Here is a 24,285-nt window from a genome sequence, read left to right on the forward strand (position 1 = left end):
TTTGTATTCATCCAAAGGGTAGCGACTTATATGTTTTAACTAAGAGTTTATCTAAAATAGTTATTTTATCTTACGAAGCATAGGGATAAAATTACGTTACGTACACACGCCTTATACTCATTTATAAATTAAATATGTTATTAAAATAAATATGTGATATATATCGATAAATCAATTTTTCTTGATAAACTATAATTAATTAAAGGTCCTTTGTATAGATAAATTTTAGAGACATAGCCTTCTTTAACATAGAAAAGTGTAGAAATATAATATCATAAAAGAATGGTGTTTGAATTTTTGTCTTGCTTAAAAAATCTTTTAAGAAGTAGAGAATATTAGTTGTATATTATAAGAGTACTTTTTTATAAAGTGAAAGATGAAATCTTAAATAATATTTGAATAATATAAATAATTTTTTGTCAATATATTATAACTTATAGTCAATTTAACAATAACTTATAATCAATTTAACACGATTAATAGATGAATTATACCAATGTTACTCATCCATCATAATTTTTAAAAATATACGACGTTTGCCTATAAGACGCACCTTATAAACCGATAAATAAAGAAATTTATAGATCTGACTTATCGTAACGTCCAAGTAAAACTAATGTATGGGCCACTAAAGTGGAGATGGGAGGGTCCAATGGACCATATTGGGCTTTGCTGACCTTTATTTAGAAAAGTGGGCTGGGCCTAATTTCTTTTTGGGCCTAAATTGTTATATGACATTTTGGGGAGATGAAATTTTTAATTTAAAATATAATTTATTTTGGGAAACAAAAACAAAATAAAAAAAGTAATATTTTTTTCAAAAGTTTTGTGCAACTTGTAAAGGTCCAGCCTTTAACTATTGGTATACTGTTTTATTTCGATTTTATTTCTTTAAATTACGTTACGAATTTTTGATTTTATTTTTTTAGATTTGAACTGAAAAGATATTTTACAGTTGAATCATGAACTCACCCTTATATGATTTCTAACTTTATCATTTTATTATGATGTGAAATTTGTCGAGAATTCTCTTACAAGTTTAACTTTCTTTAGTTATTATGAATTTATATTTTTATTGACAACGTAAAAATATTATTAATAATTTCAACTACTTGTATGCATTTTTCCTTATATCAATGCAAAAAATATTTTAATATTATTACAACTAGATCTAGATCTCCTCCTCAATACACAACAATTTCTCCTCGTACCAATTAAACAAATAAAATTAATATGGCTAACAACTGGTTTTACAGAGATTAATTAAGAGTTAAGATACTTTTTTAAGTCAAACAAATCACATTTACCCAAAAATAGAAGGTAAAAACAAATAAATTAAAATAATTAAGACTTCTAGTTTATTTAAAATATTAACACTTGTTTACATCAACAATATAATTTAACACCTGATATTTGTTTCCATCCAATCTTCAAAATACATAACACACAAATACACGAACACGCATATAAAATATCGAAATCACTGTCCAAGGAATATCAATTTATATACTTTGCTAAAAAAAATTATGTTATATTAATTAAACTTTTTCGTATATCTACTTTTTTACAGTAAAATGCTAACGAACTTTAAACTAATAACATTCTAAATTATATTTAACTAATATACACCAATAATATAAACAAAAATTACTTATAACAAGTGGAACAAAATTTAATACTTGAAAACTAGAGATATGATTAGATATCAAATTACATATATAATCATTAATATTACATTACAAATTAATAATAATTCCTTTAACAGAATTATTATTATTATTATTATTATTATTATTTCTTAAGTAGCCCTCCATAATTTGCAGCCATAGCCATTTCTTTTTCAGCCACTTTTGCTTCTTCTCTAAATTTCTTGTAAATATCATTCTTATAAAACTTCCTAGTTCTTAAAACCAAAATAATTGACACAAATGCCCCTAAAATTGTCACACCAGTAATAATTAAAAAGGCTAATTTAAAACATTCATCTCCATTACACTCCAAATCTTCACCAATTTCCCTAATTTTTCCCATAGCCACTATTTGTCTATTAGCCTCTTTATCATACAAATAGCCAACAACTCTTACATTTAGCAAATAAGCACCAATTGGACTTGCTACTGATCCAAAATTATAAAGTGTTGAGTAATATTTCAGCCCAAATAACTCTGATATTATGGCATATAACAATGGCCATTGTGCCCCAAAGCAAAATCCAATGACTATAGATGCAACATATAGGCCCCCAGACACGTTGAACGCGATTAAAAGATGACCTAAACAAGAGATCACGAGTGTTATCGTGAGCATGAGAGGCCTTGGAAATCTGTACTTGGTCAAGAAATGCTCAGACAAGAAGCCAGACACAACTCTACCTAAGTAATTCCATATACTAACTAATGATACAAATGTACTAACACTTGTTTTTGGATAGCCTAATGATGCCCCTATTTGTCCTAAGTTGTCTATTGCTGTTAATGTCCCTCCAACGCCACAAATTGTCGCGAAAAACAGTATCAACATGTCAATACTGAATAAAGTCTGAAGTATAGTATAGTCTTCACCTCTATCTGGTGCGCGAAAAACTGTCTTCCAACAAGAAACATCATGTTGTTGAACTTGTATCTCACTTTGATCTTTTGTATCACTTTGTATCACCATTTGAAGTTGAGTATTTGTCACCTCAGTGACTGATGATACACTTTGTTTGTTGATTTTCAATGTATCAAATTCTTCTTTAACAACAATAACAAGTGGTAGACAGAGCAAAAACAGAACAATTAAAGTGCTTAAACCATATTCAATTTGGTTAAAATGCATCTTTTTTTGAAGTATAATAACCAACATTAGAAATCCAGCTAGTCCAAGTGATGTATACAAAAACTTATAAAACACTTTCATCTCATGTTGAACTCGAATCACCTTCATAACGCGAATTATACGCAAGAAAACCAATGAAACAACACTAGGAAGCCAAGCAATAAGTAGAATAAGAGACTTAGATTCATTACCATATATGGCATGGTAAATTTGTGTCAACATTGCACCACTTAATCCAACATAACCCTTAAGTAGTCCAAGAACCGCGCCACGACTCTCAGGGAAGTTTTTAACACAAGTAACTAATGCACCAGTGTTAGCAAAAGATTGAGAATTTGAACCAACACAAATGTACAAACACATGTGCCAAATTTTAGGTTTTGGGATTTTTTTAGTCACTGAAAGCCAAATCATGAAGTAACCAAAGAAGTTAAGGATAGCACCAAATGAAAGAACAACCCAAGGGGGTGTTACTTCATTGATTAAACCAGATAATATACCAACATTTCCACCTAAATCTTTGAAGAAACTTAGTAAATTAAGGGTGGTTTGATCGTATCCGAGCGATGTTTTGATATCAGTTGAGTATATACCAAATATGTATGTAGCACCAGAGGATGATAAGATCAAAATAGTTGCAAATACCATGAACCATCTTCCTGTGAACACTTGTAGTGTTAAGTTCTTCATGTTGGTTTCAAAGGCTAATGTTTCAATGAAGTGAAAAAAAGAATATGTTTTGTGTATTGGAAAGAGCCAATGCATTGATATATGTGTATCAACATGTATATATATATATATATAAGAAATAAAACGAGTTTAAGTTGTATACATTAACAGTCAATTTAAAGATTGTTTACACTGTTATGTCACTTTTACCTATAATAGTCTAATATTGCTCGGACACTTTGAAAATGCCAGATCCTCCAAAAAAAAGTAGATTGTTTTCTAGGGTTTTAACATGGGTGGACCGACATTTTATTGAGAGTTCGAGCGACGTAGCTTATGAATCCTGTTTTTTCAGGAGCTTATATGTATATGCAGATGTATATATCTTTTGGTGATGTGATGGTATAAAAAATTATTAATAGCGACGATATATATCACTTAAAACTCAAAAATATATCGACAATGTAGAGATTTCTTTATGTTGTTAGTAGTTTAACATGTGACACTAAGTTAGATATTTAGTTCTAGATTCTTTAATGATGCATATATAAGATTGAAGTAAAAACGATTGAATTTACATGAATCTATAACTCATATATTATATCAATATGATCTATTAGAGAGCATCATTTTAACAATACTATTGATTAATACTTATCATAAAAATATATTCTTTATTAATTTATAAACTATCAAATTATATAAATATTTTATATTTTTTACATCGTCGATACATAAAAATTCCTCTAAAAAGATATATATAGATCTTGGGTGCACCCACGCCTACATTTAAGAGGTGGGGAAGAGCTATTATTATATTATATAGAGACTTCATAGTTGACTTAAAATTGAAAAAAAATATCTACTTTTTAGTTAGATATTTCGATGAATTAAAAGATTAAAAATCGTTACAGATTAAATTATTTTATAATAATTTTTTTATTATAACATTTTATTATAATAATTATGTTTTATTGATTTCACCTTTCATACCGTGTTATACAATATATTTCTTTAAATAATATCTCGCTAAAATATTTTTTTTAAAAATCAAATCAACATGATTTTTTTTTGCTATATTAACATCAAATGTCTTAGTGTTCCACTATTAAAAAAAAGTTATTGATTACTCAAATTTGTTATATTATTATTTTTATTTTGGAAGAATTGAATTAATGAGTGTTCATCCATTGAATGGATCTACTTTTAATTAGTCAAACACTAAGGTTTTTCCACAAAAATGATAGCCAACAATAAGACAATATTTTGGGCACTCTAATAATGACATTATTTAGAATACAAAAAAAACAATATATTGGAAAGGGGGAAAAAAGATTGAGGTTTAACTCGAAGGTAATTTTGAATCAAAGTATAAAGTTCATGGATAAATCTAGAAGAATTTAAGTTCGATTTATTTTACGATGTATAATACAAGGCTAACACAAGTTTATACATGAATTAAAAAATATATAAGAAAATTATCTCTTTATAATAGTAAATTGAATATAGTAATATTTTATTATAACGACCAAGTATTTTTTGTAATCGATTATCATTTTGTGTTATATAATTATATATTTTTTATAACATCATTTCTATAACAGCTAAATAATATTCAAACAAACGATATCATTATAAAGAAGTTTAATCGTATGGAAAAAAACTAAAGCAATGTTAGATAGACATACATGAATTTAGACATTTTCCTTCTTTTTTTAAAAATAAAAATTAAAAATAGGTACTTTCGTTTTCATAATAATTGTGTGTGTTGGGGTCGGGGGTCAATTAATTCTTTCTCGATAGACCTATATAAGGATATCGATATTGACAACATAGTGTCTCTCTTTTTCTTTTTCTTTTATTGAACGTTTGATAATAATGAAGCCTCAATTAATTTGAATTTGCGATACGTGATATTATTTTCACTTTTTCTTTTGGGTCACCACTTGTGAATGTATAGGAACGGAGAAGCCCAAAACTAAAAAAGTTATTGGGCTTAGTTTGGTATTTAATTAAGAAAAAGCCCAATCAAAAATTCAGACAAAATATCTGAAGTTACATATGATCTACTTCATAATTTTCTCAAGTTTTTGCGAGAAATGTTTCATATCATCAAAAAATTCATGTATTAATATATACAAAAAATTGAGAAAATCATCCGATCACTATTGTGTGATCTCTAAATGCTAAAAATGTAGCATGGATCATGGTGAGACTATACATACTGTTACCTCATATCATTATGGAGGGTTCTGTAAAGTTTTTGCAAAAAAAATGTTTTTCGAAATTCATATCACCAAAAAATTCATGTACTAACTGTAGACATTGAAAAAATCAGTGTGGCTCTACAAGACGTGCTCAATTCGAATTGAGATTCTAGAAAGTGTGTTCAGTTTCAATTAGAATTCTTGGTGGCTACTCAACCCTAAACCCTAGTTCATGCTTATATAAAAGGTACAAAATTTCGCAAATTCATGGAATATTCATATAGAGGTCAAATCTAAATCATTCTAATTCGAGAAATACAACACTAATTGTACCTGCACTATATATCAATAAAGTTATGTTTCTTCGTATTTTATTTGTGATTGCAATTTTTTTTTTGACACTTCAAAATTTGTTGCAAACACTAAACTCATATTTTATATTACATGAATTAGAAACATGTATGAATTCTAGATATAGTAGTGCTAGTATAGTATCCATGCACTCTAATTTTAAGTTCCATACATAAATTCAAAAGTAGCAAATTAATTAAAATCAACATATAGCTCACAATACAATTAATGTTCAATAAAACATTAAGTAAACATGTATTAAACTAGCATACATCTAAGAAATCACAAATTATGTCTTTTTGATCAACTTGCACCTGGAATTTGCATAACACCTATCTTCTTTTACAAGAACAACAACAATATTATCGATAATCGTCTCAAGAAATCCCTCTCGGAAACCCTAACCCTATGCTGGCGAGCTTAGCTCACAAGATGATTCAACTTTTGTGAAATGTAATGATGACGGAGTTCTTTATGTGGAGGCTTGTGTAAAGGATAATGTTTGTTTGGATGAGTTTATTCGAAATCTTGATCTCTCACAACTCATAAACTTCCTTCCACAACATGCAAGCATGGGTAGCAAAATGAACTATGTTCAAACTCTTGAAACCCTAGTTTCTATACAAGTAACTAGGTTTCATTGTGGTGGAGTCGCGATTGGTGGAGTCTTGTTTCATAGACTCTTAGATGGAGATTCCATGAGCAAATTTTTCAACACGTGGGCTAAGATAACACGTGGTGATCATAATGATGACATCGCGTCTCTTGATTTCACATCATCATCACTACTATTTCCACCTCAGAATCTTCCTCAAGAGTTTTTAGAAACCAATAAAACGATATTTTTCCACGAGGAAAAGACTCTCGTTAGAAGATTCGTGTTCAATGCCAAAGCAATCGAAGCCATTAAGATGAAAGTGTCTAGTGAAAATGTACCTAATCCAAGTCGAGTCGAGGCATTGCCTACTTTCATATGGAAGCACTTGATTCTAGCTACAAGAACAACAAAGGGAGTTAGCTTAAGCACTCCAATCATGGTGGCACATGTTGTGAACTTGAGATCAAGAATTGAACCAAAATTGCTTAATGCATTTGGGAATTTAGTCTTTGTAGCAACTAGTGAAGTTATAGAAATGAGTAATGATTATGAATTGGAATTGCCTCATTTGTTGGGAATAGTGAGAGAGATCCTTGAGAATATGAATAGTGAAAACTTGAAGGCTTTGGAAGGAGATGATGCACTTAATGGTATTGTGGATATGGCAACACAAGTTGGGAGTTTGTTGCCACAATTAGATACTTATAAGTTCTCAAGTTGGTGCAATTTTGGACTTTATGATGTTGATTTTGGATGGGGAAAACCTATTTTTATTGCTCCATTTATTGAACCTATTAGCTCATTAAATAAACAACAAATTATTCTTGTGGAAAATGGAAGAAATGATGGAATTGAAGCTTGGATTCTTAGAAACAATGAGGAAATGATTGAGTTGGAGAAAGATGAGGAATTTCTAACATATGCATCTCCAAATCCTAAAATCCACTAGATTGAAAATTCATCGTAATTTGACTTGTTAGTAACGTTTTGACAGATTTCCAATCGATTACATAAAAAACATCCACTACATATAGACCAATAAGGTTTTCTTGAATTATGAACTAGTTATGCCAGCATTATTCATACAGTCAATAATAAAAATAATAATGTATGAGCTCGATCGATCTTATGAAAAGAAATAATAATGTGTTTTGATAATTATTCGTTGTTACTATATATGTATTGTTATTCCACATTCTATTTCGAATAAAACTGAATTATTATAAGGGAAAAGGGTCTGATATACCCATCAACTTTGTCATTAGGAGCTGATATACCCCTTGTTATGAAAGTGACTCATATATACCCTACTTATAAACAAATGACTCACATATACCCTTTTCCTCTAACAGAAATGAAAAAAAAGATAATTTTAATCTAACTTTTTATTATTTTTTTCTACAATATATAATTCCATATGAGTAAATTCAATCCTCGTCAAACATATTTTTTTGACTTTTTTTTGTTTCAATGACTAATTTAGAATTATTATTTTGATAATCAAAATTATTTATGTTTCACTAATATTCTTGTAAAACTTATTGTAGATGACCAAATTTTTTTCTTCGAATACAAAAATTAAATTACAATATAGACAAAAAAAATAGTTTAAATTTTTTTTCTTTAAACAAAGGAATGAAAGAAAAAAAAAATAAGAATAAGAAACTCAAATAATTATAATAAAAGAAGTCAAAAAATAATTTATGTATTAAAAAATTAAAATATACATTGAACTTTGATAGAAGAATCATATATACCCCTAAATAATTTTTTTAAAAAATTAAAAGTAATAAATATAAATTTAAAACTAATTTTTTTAACTTCCGTTAAATGAACGGTATATTTGAGCTATTTTGTAACGGCAGGGGTCTATGTGAGCCGTTTGTATAACGGTAAGGGCATATATGAGCCACTTTCATAACGAGGGGTATATCAGCTCCAAATGACAAAGTTGAGGGGTATATCAGACCCTTTTCCCTTATTATAATAGTTACATATTTAGGACTCTTTGAAACAAATAGACAACAATGTATAATAGATAAACCAATTATATATATATTGATAGTGTAAAAAATTAAATAACAAAATTTATAATCAGTGCTAATTATAAAAAAGAAAAATACATTTTTTTCCCTCTAGCTTGAATTTTTGGCAGACTGCAAAAATATAAAGAAAATATCAGCCATGCTGAAAAAAACCTGTTGTTATAATATATACTTGTAGAAAAAACAAACGAATCGGAATTAGTTAGACATGAGTAACGTAATTTTGTAGCTAAACAATAAAATTTCGTACATAATGCATGTTTAATTGTAGTATGTATTGGCAAAAGGAAGTGAACTAAGCTTACAAGTAGTTCATGATCTCCCATAATCTCATCGATTAATTCTTGTAATGGCTTCTCCGCGCTGTTTGGAACAAGAGCAGCAAAGACGGGGTCTTCAAGTCCTGCATATAGTTATATATGTGTTCAACTGAATCCAGTATTTTCGACACATAACATAGATATAGATATATATGTGAAAAAACATAAAATTTTCAAAAAATACTGAATTCTGGACTCATAATTTCAAAAGTACAATGGTCAACGAGTATGCCCATGTAGAAGATCATCGATATCACAGGCCACATTGAACTCAAAAAAAGTTCATAAATGATAGAAATGAAATCGGTTGTTATTGTATCGGTCTAATGCCTTGTTTATCATTGATATGGAAAGAAGATCAGGAAAGAGAACGATGTAGCTTTGGTCCAAATCCTGTATTTGTCTAAAGAAATGTAATGAACATGTATAAACGGAACAGAATCTCAAATCCATAAACGTCAAATCATGACTCCGTCTCTGGTGAACAAAGAGAACATTCTAATACTAATGTGTTTTACTAATAAGAGTTCTATAATAATCTGTTTTTCCTACTAATATCTCAAGATAGTCCTGTATTTCTCTGTCTTTAATGAGTTTTCTCTGTTTAGACATAATATTTTCGTTAATTTTACGATCTTCGGCTATGAACACAGACGAAAAGATAAAAGATTTTTGGCTGTGAATGCAGAATATCAAAAAGTTATTTACCACTTTCTTCAAATGCGTCAAGAAACATCATCATCTCCTCTCCGGTAAGGCCAGACAGGAAGCAAATTCGCGGAAGCTGTTTAGCAATCTGTATAATGATACCTCCACATTAGAGTAAGTTACGATGAGTTTGTCGTTTAGACAAGCAACTTCATGATGCTTAAGACACTTCATTAACATTTAATTAACTGAGTAGAAGTGTAAAAGACTCGGAGGATAAGCATATATTATCAAAACAAGAAGGGCCATTGGAACCATTTCATTTTAATATGACAATACTCTTGGTTCTCTAACACCAGAGGTTTCTCTTCATTTTCTACTGACTTACGAATCTCTCAGCGGACTAAACAGACTCTCAAAAAAAAAAATGTTCGATCTAATGTAGGTGCACCAACAGTCTTGTGTGTGTAGAAGTTTAGAGATAGTTCTGTTATCTGACCTTTGAAGCATCTAAATTGGTCTGTTTCGTGTTCACTGCTTCCCAAAGTGAGCGAGAAATCATGTCTTCGGTACAAAAGATGACCTGCAGCATATGTTGTATTAGACGTAACTTCAAGAAAATGGCATTTACTCATTTAGTACAGAAAAAGCATATAGTTAATTTATACAGGCTCTCTGGCTTCAGATAATATTATCCAATCGTTAGCGGTGGAGAAGTCTAGTAAAATTTACCTGGAGGAATTCACCATCCATCTCTTTCAAAAGCTGTTGTATCTGCAACAAAAAAAACGTAGAGGGATCAGTTATCGATGTAAATGTATACCGAGGATGCAGTTTTAGTTAAGCATAATAATAGATAGACACCTTAACTTGGGCTCAACTCGTAGCTAAACACTCCAACTTTGAAAATTCACATCTAGGTACCCCAACTCGTCCCCTATGTGTTTCGTGGACAACCGACACTGGCATGACACACAAATTTTGAAGGTGTCTAGATGATTATTTTGTACGTTGGAGTTTTCAACGGACACAATGATGACGAGTTGAGGTGTCTAGAGTTGAGGCCAAGTTAAGGTGTCTATCTATGTATTATTCCTTTTCACTATTGTCGTAAGTTTATATTCCAAGGAGCATGTTTTACTAACATCAAAATTACTGCTATCTATCAGATATGGTTATTTTATAATACTAAGATATATAGCATTAAGAGAATTCTTGTTTCTTTCCGAGTACCATCTGACACACCGATTCACCAATGGTAATGTTATAACACACAAAACTCTCAGCACAGCCAAACATGAACATGTAAAAGGTAATCAGTCTAGAAATTACCTTTGCTGCTTCGTCCACTTCGAAGCCCAGCAACAACAAAGCCTGTAAAAGGGGTCATTGAGGCTTTCATTTAAGATAAAAACGATCGAGCAAAGTATATCAGAAAAAACACCTAACATGTGCTAATCTTTCAAGAATCTTTTAGCTTGAAAAGAAAACATTTGAAGGCCATCCAAAAACCGCCATTATCTGGTATTAACTTTCATACCACATTGTATGCAGTCGTTAAAACATGATATCCTTATTCCCTTTGCCGTAGCTTCTTAATCTGACCAAGAGTTACTTCTAATACATCTTATGAGTCACAAAATCTCGAAAATTTCAGCTCCTTCAGAAATGCCAGTAAATTTGAGTTCTCTAAAATTTTGTTTCATAGTAGTTCCCACATTGAACACCAAAATGAGTATAGGAATACAATGACTGATGCTACTGTAAAATAACTAACCAGAACTTACAGGTGGACCATATTTTGGGTCTTCGGCGTTTATAGAAACAAACTTAGAATCCTCAGTAATCTCAGAGGGAAGGCCTGCAAGAGGGGCACCGCGAATAACAAACTGATCAGTAGAAATTGCATGAAAAACAAATCAGATCCCTAATAGGCAAAAATGGTTCAAATGAACAGTGGCTTCAAAACATCATCAAGAATAATATAAACATGTTAGTCCTTCCCTTTCAATCTGTTCGCCTTACTTTAGTCCGTTTCAGAAACAATACCTCTTTACTTTTTGACAATTAACTTTCCACATGACACGTTTAACAACACCAAGATTAAAGAGTATTTCAGTACATACCACAAAATCCAATACTCTTATTAACTATGTTAAACTCCGTGCCGACTTGAAATCAGACAAACAAATTAAAACGGAGCGAGTAAAACAACGTAGATTCTTGTAGACAATTCAAGTTTACTAGGACTGAGGATCTTATCAAATCTTAAACATGAAGAACCAAATAAAGATTACTACTTTAACCAAATTACAGAAGTACAAGAATTCTAAGTAAAGACAACAAAAAAGCAGAACCCCATTAGTCATTTATCTTATAAAGCAACAATCTTGAACTTTTAAACATGAAGAAGCAAATAAAGATCAAATTTTTAACATTAAAAAAGTGAAATTTTAACTAGAACAAACCTTCAGTATCAAAAGATGCTCTGGGATATTGTACCTTAAGCTTCAAATGGTGTCCATTTTGGGTAGATAAAAAAACTGAGAAATGTGAATTCTTGGAATATTTTGATAAAATTGGTTGCTTATTATAATGAAATCCAGAACACAACTTTCCATAGCTTAAGCTGATTGAAGAAGAAAAAGCCATCACTTATCCTTTTCCTCTTATCTATTTTGCTTATTAATACAAATAATAGTACACTATTTACAATTGAAAACATTATCTTTTTACTGTCCTTTTTTTTTGGGGGTGGGGGTGGGGTGGGGGTCTATTTTTATGTAACAAACAATTGCAAAATAACCAATTTTATACATCAATAATAAATGAGTTAATAAAAAGAAATAATAAAAATATTCAATAATATTAGTATTAGTGAAATGACAACTAATTTTTAGGGTAATTTGTGTTTTTTCTCCTAAAAAGTTGATCTTTTTTTCAAAATCCATGCAAAATACAGAAGAAAGCTTCAAATCAGCTGATGGTTACTAATTTGATTACTTTTCTTTTCTAGATTGATCTCTGTATCTTTATTTTAGAGTTTAGGGAAAAGGGTAAATTTTGATTATGATATTGTTTTGGTTAATAGTATCATTAATTGTGAAAATGAGCTAAAGATTTGATTTTGAGAAATGGGGTTCTTGTTTTTTGATGAATATTTACATTTACTCACTGAACTTTTGTTCAATATTTTGGATTTTTGGAGAAATTGAGGATGTCTTTTTTTTTTTCAAGAAATAGGTTGGATCGAGAATTTTAGGTTCTGAATAAATTATTTCAGTTAAATGTTTAATGGTCGGAAAATCAATCTGGAAACGACACTTTGGACCAATCACAGCCCTCGAAGCTCGGGTATGAAGGGTCTGCCCCTCTATCCTTCTTCTCCACTTAAAATACTAAACTTAGTTCATTTGGTGCAGGTTTTCAATGTGTGACCTTAGATTAGCATTCTGTTGCCTTTAAAAATGATAAGGACTACCTGATACTGTTACATATAGCAAACGGTTTCGTACATAATGTATTTACCTCGATTCTTGTGAGATTACATTAGGTATGTTGTCGTAGTATTTAACTCGATTGTTTGGAAACATGGAGATGATGGCATATGTGTCAATATTTAAACTAATTAGCTTTGTTTATTGTAAGTTCCAACTGATAATTGTCTGCATTTGTTTTCTTGCACTACCAGTGATGAAGAACCTTTCGCGATCAAGAAAATGCATGTGTTTTCAACAGCGGATGGATTTGTAGAGATAACCGAGTCATTGATGGACATGATAAAGTTCATTGCAAACGAGCCCTCAGCGGGGCTTTTCTATGTTCAACAACATACACACACTGCAGTGCCCAACCTCACCAATCTCACTAGCAAAACAGAGGGAAAATCTCGTCAAGTGACTTTGCACACAGCAGATTCAGAGGATTCTATCGTCATGGTCAGGTCAATGAAAGAGTGTGGATTCTCAATTGCTAACGAAATGATGAAAAATCTCAGACATTCTCTAGCCTTTGTGTCTGAGAAGCAGCTCAGAAATGGATCTATAAGAAGACCAAGTTCAAGTTTTCGTATTGGAAGAACTATCTCGTGGAATCCTGCTACTTGGGGTCGAAAAACAGGTCCAGAACCAGATGGTGAGAGGAATGCTGATTATGTCTCAAATGTTTTCAAGTCGGCAAAAGAAAAAGCTAGTAGCTTCAAATGGCCTCAGATGGATGCCATAGAATCTAAACCAGCCAAGAATGATGAGCCATCTGTAATCTGTTCTAGTGATGACACGACATTACCAGCAGATGACAGCTCTTGCACCAGAGGTCAACAACGATGAAACGTTACTGTTCTCTGAAGATGTTCTACAAGACGTCTGCGTGTAGGTAAATGAAACCATGTCCCATGATCAAATTTTGTCATGAGAAGCAAGCTTGATGTAGCTTTGACAATTCTTTTTGTTTGGACGTGATTTTACATGTACCACGTTTTGATGGATCTTTGTACTAGAACATGAAACATAGAAACGAGAGATCATCATACGCGTTCAAAGGAAAAGGAAAGAGAAGCTTCAATCTAACAATATGATAATTCTGTTGAAATTTTATTAGTTGAAATGGGCGCCCTGATCCTCACATTACAGAGGCAAAACAAAGACTGCAGCCTCAATAGTTAGTCACTCAATGAACAATATAATGAAAGTCACATTTCCAGACTTTTATACATCTTTACAATGCAAACACAGTGTACGTTAACCTACGTAGAACAGCTAGTAAAGGAACCTTACGCGACTAGACAACTCTCTTCACTTTCAGGGAGAACAATGTCTAGCCTCATCACAGGCTTATACTTGAGGAACCTTACGCAAATCTCTTCACTTCAGGGAGCACAATGTCTAATCTCATCATAGGCATATACTTAGCTAGCTTCATCGTAGGCTTATACGTGTGAGGTATTTGAGCAACATCCTGTATACAGACTTCAAAGCTGCCATGACATCATCCTCTTGCGATTTTCTGGAGTCAAACACCTCACCATCGGTAGTGCCTTGACTAGCTTTTTGTTCCTGGGTGCAGAGAATAGTGATGCTTCAGATTTCTAATTGATAATATTGTACAAGGAAGTTGCTTCACTTGACAAACATAAATAAGTATCTTGAATATTACTATTAAGTTAAAACGGAAAGAGCACAGGAGTTTAGTATTCGGAGATTCAAAGCAGCACACATAGATAAAGAGAATGCAAGCTCACAATTTTTTGGTGAATGCAAGTCCGTCGATTAAAAATCTTTTCTTTTTTCAGAAATATCAGGTTTCGGTCTTCTTTCTCCTAATATTGATCTCCTTACTTGGCAGATAGGGCTTTGATTCAACACTAAAGAAATAACAGTCTGGGGAATGATAAACCACAAAAAAAATAATTTAACCATCAGAACATGGAGGTTTCACTATTCTACTCGAGGACTTGACAAAAGAAAACATTATCAGAATGTCATCACATGCAATTCACTAGAATTTATACTTGAAAAAAGCATTTCTTGAGGTAAATAAAATATGCAGGGTGTAAAACATTTTATTTTGCCACTCTATTCTGTAATATAGAGCACAACCTCTCAAACATATTATCAGCAAATCCGTAACAAAACTTATTACAATCGGAAAATTAGAAATGACGTACAACAAAATGATATTGCAAGTCAAAAACAGAAATTTCCTGTGTGGTCAGTTGAAAAGAGAATAATGGGGAAGGGGGAAAGTAAAAGTAGAAGGCAAACATAATTCCCTTTGTTTGGTTAAAAGAGTATGCATAATAACTTTTCTGAACTCTGAAATCGGACAATAAAAAAAGAACCTCTTTAAGGTGTACATAGCACTTAGCAGTACTAAACCATAGATAAACGATTAATCAATTAGCTGTACCCTTTTTGGCTTCCTTCTCCCTCATTGATCCAAACATAGAAGGATAATAGACGTTTAAAGGAACAATACCTTGTAACTTTCCTGCTCGCGAACTGAAACTGAAAATTCCGTCATTGCCCAACTCAGAGTGTTGAACAAATGATTCAGAAAGCTCTGGTCACTGATCGAGACATCAATTTTCCACAATCTGATACTGTCACTCATTTGAAGTTTGCGGAAATAGGCAGTTGGTGAGAGCATAGAGCACTTATGCCGTTAGGCCCAATGATATATAGCCTTTTCAGGTTGGAACAAGAAACCTGCAAATGTTGAAGACTTTGTATTTTATATGAGGGATGAAAAACTCGAAATAGTCTCAAGTACAAATCCACAACTGAAACCATATCTCATCTTACGTCAAGGTAACAGGAAGTGAAAAACTAAAATAAGTTGCTTCAAGTGACGAACAGAAATAACTATCTAAACATCACTATTGCTATTGACTAGCTAAAACATAAAGAGAGCAGTAATTAGTTGTACAACCAGCGGCACAAGACAAACCTTAGAATTAAATGCACTGTCAGCTTGGCTGCAATGTTCTACATCTGCTGGAGTTCTGTCTCATGCTTAATGCGTGTGCCAGAAAGATCATACATATGGTATGACTCGATAGGAATTAGCACATCATCAATCGATCTCTTCTTGCAGGAGTGGAAGCTTCTGCGACTATTGTTGGTTTCAATCCTGAATCTCATGAACATTTTGAGCAATATGGATTTGTGAGCATTCACTGCAGGCAAATAATAGTAACTTAGTTGACAAAGAAATGGCGCTGAAAAATCGACACTACTTAGGTACAGTTTCCACATACATCCAACTTCTGCTTTCAAAACACATACAGTTAATCCAGCTTCAGCGATGAAAAGACATACATACATGTACAGTTGATCACACTTACAAACACAAACACAAACAGTGAGAATTATATACTGTATCTGTGTCACTTAGCATTAACAAAAATCTCACTATATTTTACAAAGCACGGGTGCTAATAGCACTAAATTAACATCGATATATTCATCTATGCGAATTTTGACCTTAAAACTATTGAACAGATTGAAGGAACTTGACAAGCTGTTGTTCTGTGATAGTTTAATGCTTTCAGATAGGCTAAAGATACCAGCAACATAAATGTTTGTTCAACCGATCATTCTGAGTAAAACTTCAAGTTCACTTACACAATGTGGATAAAGATCCTTTGAAATAGATATTATGCTGAGGCAGAATGTTCACGCCTGATATGGAAGCAATCAAACAGAGGACTGAAGCTTTTATCATCTGAGAAATGCTCAGAAATAAACAAAGAAGATCTGAACCTGCACACCTACTTGGCCTAACGCAACTGCTCGAGTACATCTGAGACAAAAAGATCTCTAATAAGTAAGTAGTGTAGATAAGGAGGTGTTAGAACACATTCAATTCAATGCAGAAAAGATCAAAAAAATCAAAAATTTCAAATTGCTTACTTATGTAAAAGGCGCTTTTTCACCTGTTACTCTGCTAGCAATAGTGAAATCTTTCTCATGACAATACATGCACAATAGCACACAATAATACAGCACATAATTCTTTCGTCTTAAGATAACGAAAGAGCTGCTCAAATATACAGTTCCTGCACACAATAAGCAAAAGAGTTGATAGACACCTATAACGGATTCCAATCACCTGCAAGACACAACATCAAGGTCGATAATCAGATCTATGTTAACTGTAATCACACCGTCATAAATCTAGGTGGTTTTAAGACGGGCTATTAGAACACAATCATACAACAGATATTATACAGAAGCTTAAAAGCTGTAAGATTTAATTGAGGAAAGAGATAAATGACATATAGATAATTACCGTAGAAGAGCCAAGAAATATAAAGTTTGTGCTTCTACCATAACGCCTTTTACCAATCACCATGATTTGCACCGGAAGACGAAGCGCATGTACCTGTGCCATCTTCAGAAGTATTTGAAGCATGGATAGTGCTCCCGCCAGCCAATAGTAGAAGTAGAGCCAGTGACACCAACCCGAAACTTATCACCAATGCTCGAATTTGAGTCAACAAAATTCCTCTCCGATTCCCAATCCATTTGCCTAACTTAAACCCAAAAATTTCACTTCCAGTTTCAGTTCAGTTCCAAATTCTAACCCTGCCCCTAAATCCGGTTTGATTCTGAATCATTTCCATCTCATGCGATGAATAGAAGAGGAGGTAGATCAGAAAGTAAACAGTGTTTAAATCACGTATCCAGTGATTTTGTCGGTAATACTAACGAGGAACAATCTGCATTGGTGGCTACATCTTCCTCAGGTAAAATTAGCAATACTCGAGGAAAAAGTTCTAATTTTGCTCATAGAAATGTTCAGTCTAAAATGGTTAAAAGTAGGATTTCAAAAAAGAAGCTTGTTTCAGATGAAATTATTTGTATAAACAACGAGTCATATTCTGAGGCTTTAGTTGCGTTAACGGCCGGATTTCCGTCTGACTCGTTAAAGGATGAAGAAATCGAAGCTGGAGTTGTTAGTGAAGATGGAGGGACAGAAGTGTACAACTATATTTTAATTAGGAATCACATTATCACGAAATGGCGTGAAAATGTGTCTATCTGGCTGACAAAGGATATGTTTGTTGACGTTATACCTGAACAATATAGTCGGTTATTAGATTCTGCATATAACTACCTGTTATCATACGGGAATGTTAATTTTGGGGTGACATTGGCAATTAAGGATAAGATTCCAACAAGGCCAAGTAAGGGAAGAGTGATCGTTATCGGGGCAGGTCTTGCTGGGTTGGCGGCTGCAAGGCAACTGATGTTATTTGGATTTGAGGTGATTGTTTTGGAGGGACGAAAGCGTGCAGGTGGAAGGGTGTATTCAAAAAAGATGGAAGGAGGGAATAAAATAGCAGCCGCTGACTTAGGAGGGAGTGTTTTGACAGGTACATTAGGGAATCCACTGGGTGTGTTGGCTCGACAATTGTCATATACACTTCATACGGTGAGAGACCAATGTCCACTCTATCATGCTGATGGAACGCCCGTAGACGAGTATTTGGATAAAAAAGTGGAGGTTGCTTATAATGAACTTTTGGACAAGGAAAGCAAGGTCAGACAAGACTTATCTCCGATTATTTCTCTTGGAGAGGCATTGGAAACTTTGCGAAAGGATTCTAGTGTTTCGATGAATGATGAGGAGATGAACTTGTTTAACTGGCATTTGGCAAATCTAGAATATGCAAATGCAAGTTTGCTTTCAAAGCTTTCCTTAGCATTTTGGGACCAAGATGACCCCTTTGATATGGGAGGGGATCACCGCTTCTTGCCCGGTGGAAATGGAAGATTAATTCATGCATTGGCCGAAAATGTGCCTATTAGTTTTGAAAAAACTGTGCATACCATTCGTTACGGTAGAGATAGAGTGAAGGTGATTACTGCGGGACAAGTATTTGAGGGAGATATGGTATTGTGCACGGTTCCTCTCGGAGTTCTAAAGCGTGGTTCTATCAGGTTCTTTCCAGAGTTGCTTCAACGAAAGCGGGACACAATAAAAAGATTGGGTTTTGGACTATTAAACAAAGTTGCACTGTTATCCCGTATATGTTTTGCGACTCCAACGTTGATACATTTAGTCATGTTGCTGATGATTCTAAGCGTCGGGGGGAATTCTTTCTGTTCTATAATTATGCAACTGTTTCTGGTGGCCCTTTATTACATTAGTTCTGATATCCCCAACAGATAAGTGCTTTCATTGCCTTTGCCAACTTTTTTAGCCTTCCTGAGGAACAAGTTAAAACGGGGATCCATAAAGAAGCTGAAACTTTGAACAAAAAAAAAGAGAAGACATACTAAAGGGAAAAAAATAGCAAAGGGGAAGCTAAAAAGAACTTTGGAAGGACTCGTACCTGACTATTTTTTACTCGACAATGGTTGTTCTTGACTTTACAACACCTTTTGAGCACAAAATATATGAAATGTTAGTCTCAAGTCTAATATATGCTACAGATACAAATGATGTACATATTAAAAAGTAAACAATGAAACAGATCGAAACCAAAAACAAAAACAACATAAAATACAAAATAAGGGAGATTCTTTTGTCGTTTAATGAAGATCTACAAAATCTAGTAATACGTGCAAGTAATTAAAAGTAGTAGCAAGGAGTACAAAAGAGGCTATGAACCTGCATTATAAGATTAACTCTTCTAGGTAATAATCTAAAGGTATGATCATGCATAGTAGTGCAGTTATTCTTCGTCTACATATAATCCTTATAGAGCTTTAAACCAGGAAATAAAATCGGACTAGACGTTCAATATCAAGTTTCCTTTAGCGCTAAACAAAAAGATGCTAATGTTAATACGTGATATCTTTCTAACTCTAATAGGTAAATATAGCCTTAGGAAATGACTACTCGAATGAGCTTTTAGTGCGGCATATGAATGTGGTCTATATTAGTGAAACATTTCATACTTTCAAAGTTCTTAACTCTTTTGCATATGAATGTGGTCTATATTAGTGTATCGATCAATATAAATTTTAAATATCTTTATCTCTAAAGAGTAACTAAGAAAATTAATGTATTGGTTTTGGAAGGGTAAAATGGCCAGTCAACTCTCCGAGAGCTTTATGGACTTCCAATATCTTACTTTATGTTCCCATTTTTTAGTCTCGGGGCATGCACGTAGCACATGTACCGTGTTTCCAATAAGTAAATATTTTTTACAAAATCACGTTAATATTATCTTAAAATGTGTTTATCTACTAAGTATAAAATTTAAGAATGATCAATGGTTATCCTATTTAGGTAGCTTGATGAAGGAGACAACACACCATCTCATAGAATTCCGCAAACGCTTGATAGTAATTTTGCTGTTTTGGTTTTGCATTTACACAATACATATGCTGAGGTATTTCCTTTCTACCTCCCCAGTAGAGGTAAGGTCTCGTTAGACACTACCGTCCACAGACCCACCTTGACTACACTAGGTATGTTGTTATTGTAACTATTACACCCTTTTTTTAAAAAAAAAAATTGCAAGATTGATCGATGAAGACACATTTTTGAAAATCAAGAATGCATTGAGTTCTACACACTTGTTCATTATATAAAGCTTAATTGATTTCGAAGTATTGATGCAGAAGTGAAGTTGAGATGGACCGGTCATGTGTAGATGCCCCAGTTAAGAGGTGTGAAAGGTTAGCCATTGTAGACTTGAGGATGGGTAGAGATTGGCCTAAGAATTATTCGGGGTGATATGACTAGGCGGGATATTGCATAGCCTCATCTCATTGAGGACGTGGTCCTTAATAGTAAGTATGGAGGTCGAAGAATAGAATAACCCCATTCTCAGAGTATTAGCATTATTCTTCTTGTTTTTCCCTATCTTCAAATTACTATTCTACCTATTATTATAAAATATCGTTGAAGGTCTATCTAAAACAACTTCTCTAGCTTCTCAAGGTAAAGGCAAGACTTATATACACTCTACCCTCCTCGGACTTCACATGTAGGATTACACTAAATTTGTTGTTGTTGTTGTTTAAGGATATATATAGCCCACAATAATTACATTACATCAAGTAAACTTTCTCCTACTAATTGGTCTCGTTGCTTCCATTTAGCCTGTCTGGTCTGGTCCCGTTATCTTATTTCAGCATTTAGTGCATAAAATGATCATGCAAACAATGTCGATATAGAAAAATGATAGAGTTGATCAAAAGGGAAATGAACAACTATGTCCCAAGATAATAAAATAACTCGGGCATATCTAGAAACTAAATCATACATGAGCAATTAGTAAATAGAACGAAGAAATAAGATGTTCGTAGAAAGAGATAAAGTTAATTCTACACCATACAGGATAATGGTCAATTATTTAAAAACTACATTATATTTTGTATCAACTTAAGTTCTTGGTTGTCAGTGTCTAAATAAACATTACACATGCCTTTAAAAAGATCTGAAGTATACCTTATCTCATTATTATTTTTTCTCAGCCTGCAAATGCGATGTTCTAACACTAGCGTGATGGGCCATCTTTGCAGCTTCTCTAAGTCCAGTGAGAAATGCTCCATGCATCGTTGCTGGATAGTGCCTGGTAGTCGCCTCACCAGCAAAGAAAAGTCTTCCGTTCCCCACAGTTTCTGCTAAAATGTCGTAGTCGTCTCCTGATGCACCCACAGCAACATTGGAGTAGGAACCATAGCTGAACGGATCACTACCCCAGTTTGTAAATACAATTTGAATGGGCTTTGGAACGTTAATTCCTTGTGGTTCATATATACCTGATAATAACGCCCAAATCTCATCAATACATTGTCTTCATGACCATAAGAAACATAACTTTCATATTTAATATAATCGATGCATTTTTTTAAAAAAACTCGACTTCATATTCTTAAGTATCTCAATTCTCAAACAAGACAACATATACATGCTTCAGACTGAAATCAATGAATACGAAATGGGCATGACACTAACACTGTTACAACTGCTTAATTCTAGACCAAGATAACATGAATTCACTTCTCGAGCATGTACATTCTTATTTTATTGCTCGCAGAGTTTATTATTCTTTACCTGTTAGTCTGCAACCAAATACTATGCTAATCAAGAGAAAGAAAAATATTATTTTGGTATATGAAAGCAAAGGTAATATCGAACTTGGGAATTTACCTTTTAAAATTTGAAGCACTTTGGTTACTGCATCAGTAGGAGTCATTCTCTCAAATCTATGTGCAGCTTTTCCTGCGACTAGAGCTAACAATAAAGGGCCACCAGAAACAGTTGCATAATTATAGAACAGAAAGAATTCCCCCCGACGCTTAGAATCATCAGCAACATGACCAAATGTATCAACGTTGGAGTCCCAAAACACATACGGGAATAACAATGCAACTTTGTTTAATAGTCCAAAGCCCAATCTTCTTATTGTATCCAGCTTTCGTTGAGGCAACTCTGGATAGAACCCGATAGAACCACGCTTTAGAACTCCGAGAGGAACCGTGCACAACACCATATCTCCCTCAAATACTTGTCCCGCAGCAATCACCTTCACTCTATCTCTACCGTAACGAATGGTATGCACAGTTTTTTCAAAACTAATAGGCACATTTTCGGCCAATGCATGAATTAATCTTCCATTTCCACCGGGCAAGAAGCAGTGATCCCCTCCCATATCATAGGGGTCATCTTGGTCCCAAAATGCTAAGGAAAGCTTTGAAAGCAAACTTGCATTTGCATATTCCAAATTTGCCAAATGCCAGTTAAACAAGTTCATCTCCTCATCATTCATCGCAACACTAGAATCCTTTCGCAAAGTTTCCAATGCCTCTCCAAGAGAAATAATCGGAGATAAGTCTTGTCTGACCTTGCTTGCCTTCTCCAAAAGTTCATTATAAGCAACCTCCACTTTTTTATCCAAATACTCGTCTACGGGCGTTCCGTCAGCATGATAGAGTGGACATTGGTCTCTCACCGTGTGAAGTGTATATGACAATTGTCGAGCCAACACACCCAGCGGATTCCCTAATGTACCTGTCAAAACACTCCCTCCTAAGTCAGCGTCTGCTATTTTATTCCCTCCTTCCATCTTTTTTGTATACACCCTTCCACCTGCACGCTTTCGTCCCTCCAAAACAATCACCTCAAATCCAAACAACATCAGTTGCCTTGCAGCCGCCAACCCAGCAAGACCTGCCCCGATAACGATCACTCTTCCCTTACTTGGCCTAGTTGGAATCTTGTCCTTAATTGCCAATGTCACCCCAAAATTAATGTACCCGTATGATAACAGGTAGTTATATGCAGAATCTAATAACCCACTATACTGTTCAGGTATAACATCAACAAACATATCCTTTGTCAGCCAGATAGACACATTTTCACGCCATTTCGTGATAATGTGATTCCTAATTAAAATATAGTTGTACACTTCTGTCCCTCCATCTTCACTAACAACTCCAGCTTCGATTTCTTCATCCTTTAATGAGTCAGACGGAAATCCGGCCGTCAATGCAACTAAAGCCTCAGAATATGACTCGTTGTTTATAAAAATAGTTTCATCTGCAACAAGCTTCTTTTTTGAAATCCTACTTTTAACCATTTTAGACTGAAAATTTCTATGAGCAAAATTAAAACTATTTCCTCGAGTTTTGCTAATTTTACCTGACGAAGATGTAGCCACCAATGCAGATTGTTCCTCGTTAGTATTACTGACAAAATCACTGGATACGTGATTTAAACACTCTTTACTTTCTGATCTACCTCCTCTTCTATTCATGGCAGAAGATGAAAATGATTCAGGATCAAACCGGATTTAAGGGTAGGTTAAAAATTGGAACTGAACTGAAATTGAAATTGAAATCAAGAGTTTAAGTTAGATAAATAAATTGAGAGCTGGACAGGGATTTTTTTGATGGATTTTTCTGCTTTTTGTAACGGATTTAGCAACGGAGAAGAGGCTATGGGACCGGAGAAGATGAAAATGAATGATCGGAGAACATGGATTTGGGTTTTATGGTTTGTTTCAAACTTTTTTCTTGGTTCTAACGAAACGAAGATGAAAGGAGAAAGATGACAGTTTTTATTCTTGAAAAGGGAGAAGAAAACGAGGAGACCGTGAAGAACAAAGTGACAAATATATATATGCATGGCATTTGATGTATTTTTGACTTTAGTTAAATACATCC

The 24,285-nt window shown here is 33.4% G+C and overlaps 5 protein-coding genes and 1 pseudogene across 5 annotated transcripts; 3 read left to right on the forward strand and 3 right to left on the reverse strand.

Annotated features, from left to right (window-relative positions):
* Positions 1 to 1,671: 1,671 nt before the first annotated feature.
* Positions 1,672 to 3,588, reverse strand: LOC107020581. The gene has a single exon (XM_015221007.2). It carries the CDS (start codon positions 3,580 to 3,582, stop codon positions 1,792 to 1,794), a length of 1,791 nt encoding a protein of 596 aa, XP_015076493.2. The 5' UTR covers positions 3,583 to 3,588; the 3' UTR covers positions 1,672 to 1,791.
* A 2,097-nt stretch (positions 3,589 to 5,685) lies between these two features.
* LOC107019786 (BAHD acyltransferase BIA1-like) lies at positions 5,686 to 7,591 on the forward strand. Its single transcript, XM_027916907.1, is given in 3 exon segments — positions 5,686 to 5,735; positions 6,312 to 6,452; positions 6,454 to 7,591. Coding segments are annotated over 3 exon segments (1,329 nt in total).
* A 1,071-nt stretch (positions 7,592 to 8,662) lies between these two features.
* Positions 8,663 to 12,348, reverse strand: LOC107018844. The gene is made up of 8 exons (XM_015219426.2): positions 12,124 to 12,348; positions 11,443 to 11,516; positions 10,988 to 11,029; positions 10,388 to 10,429; positions 10,155 to 10,238; positions 9,716 to 9,803; positions 8,993 to 9,090; positions 8,663 to 8,798 (listed from the first exon to the last, which is right to left on the reverse strand). Exons 1-8 carry the CDS (start codon positions 12,305 to 12,307, stop codon positions 8,778 to 8,780), a joined length of 633 nt encoding a protein of 210 aa, XP_015074912.1. The 5' UTR covers positions 12,308 to 12,348; the 3' UTR covers positions 8,663 to 8,777.
* Positions 12,349 to 13,350: 1,002 nt separating this feature from the next.
* LOC107019787 (BLOC-1-related complex subunit 8 homolog) lies at positions 13,351 to 14,047 on the forward strand. Its single transcript, XM_015220160.2, has one exon. It carries the CDS (start codon positions 13,375 to 13,377, stop codon positions 13,981 to 13,983), a length of 609 nt encoding a protein of 202 aa, XP_015075646.1. The 5' UTR covers positions 13,351 to 13,374; the 3' UTR covers positions 13,984 to 14,047.
* A 3,405-nt stretch (positions 14,048 to 17,452) lies between these two features.
* LOC107019788 lies at positions 17,453 to 19,319 on the forward strand (annotated as a pseudogene).
* A 2,180-nt stretch (positions 19,320 to 21,499) lies between these two features.
* Positions 21,500 to 23,494, reverse strand: LOC107020117 (protein FLOWERING LOCUS D-like). Its single transcript, XM_015220435.2, has 2 exons — positions 22,271 to 23,494; positions 21,500 to 21,879 (listed from the first exon to the last, which is right to left on the reverse strand). Exons 1-2 carry the CDS (start codon positions 23,448 to 23,450, stop codon positions 21,578 to 21,580), a joined length of 1,482 nt encoding a protein of 493 aa, XP_015075921.2. The 5' UTR covers positions 23,451 to 23,494; the 3' UTR covers positions 21,500 to 21,577.
* Between the last annotated feature and the right edge of the window lie 791 nt (positions 23,495 to 24,285).

This window comes from Solanum pennellii, chromosome 5 (genome assembly GCF_001406875.1).
Source record: "Solanum pennellii chromosome 5, SPENNV200".
NCBI classification, from domain to species: domain Eukaryota; kingdom Viridiplantae; phylum Streptophyta; class Magnoliopsida; order Solanales; family Solanaceae; genus Solanum; species Solanum pennellii.

What these genes read in the sequence shown, in the direction of transcription:
- LOC107018844 (XM_015219426.2), bottom strand. Translation starts at nt 12,307, where the DNA reads ATGGCTTTTTCTTCTTCAATCAGCTTAAGCTATGGAAAGTTGTGTTCT. An exon ending in ACCCAAAATATGGTCCACCT is followed by an intron (nt 11,030 to 11,442) that starts GTAAGTTCTGGT and finishes CCCCTTTTACAG; the next exon opens with GCTTTGTTGTTGCTGGGCTT. An exon ending in TGGGAGATCATGAACTACTT is followed by an intron (nt 8,799 to 8,992) that starts GTAAGCTTAGTT and finishes ATATTTTTGCAG; the next exon opens with TCTGCCAAAAATTCAAGCTA.
- LOC107019787 (XM_015220160.2), top strand. Translation starts at nt 13,375, where the DNA reads ATGCATGTGTTTTCAACAGCGGATGGATTTGTAGAGATAACCGAGTCA.
- LOC107020117 (XM_015220435.2), bottom strand. Translation starts at nt 23,450, where the DNA reads ATGTTTGTTGATGTTATACCTGAACAGTATAGTGGGTTATTAGATTCT. An exon ending in AGTGCTTCAAATTTTAAAAG is followed by an intron (nt 21,880 to 22,270) that starts GTAAATTCCCAA and finishes CGTTATTATCAG; the next exon opens with GTATATATGAACCACAAGGA.
- LOC107020581 (XM_015221007.2), bottom strand. Translation starts at nt 3,582, where the DNA reads ATGCATTGGCTCTTTCCAATACACAAAACATATTCTTTTTTTCACTTC.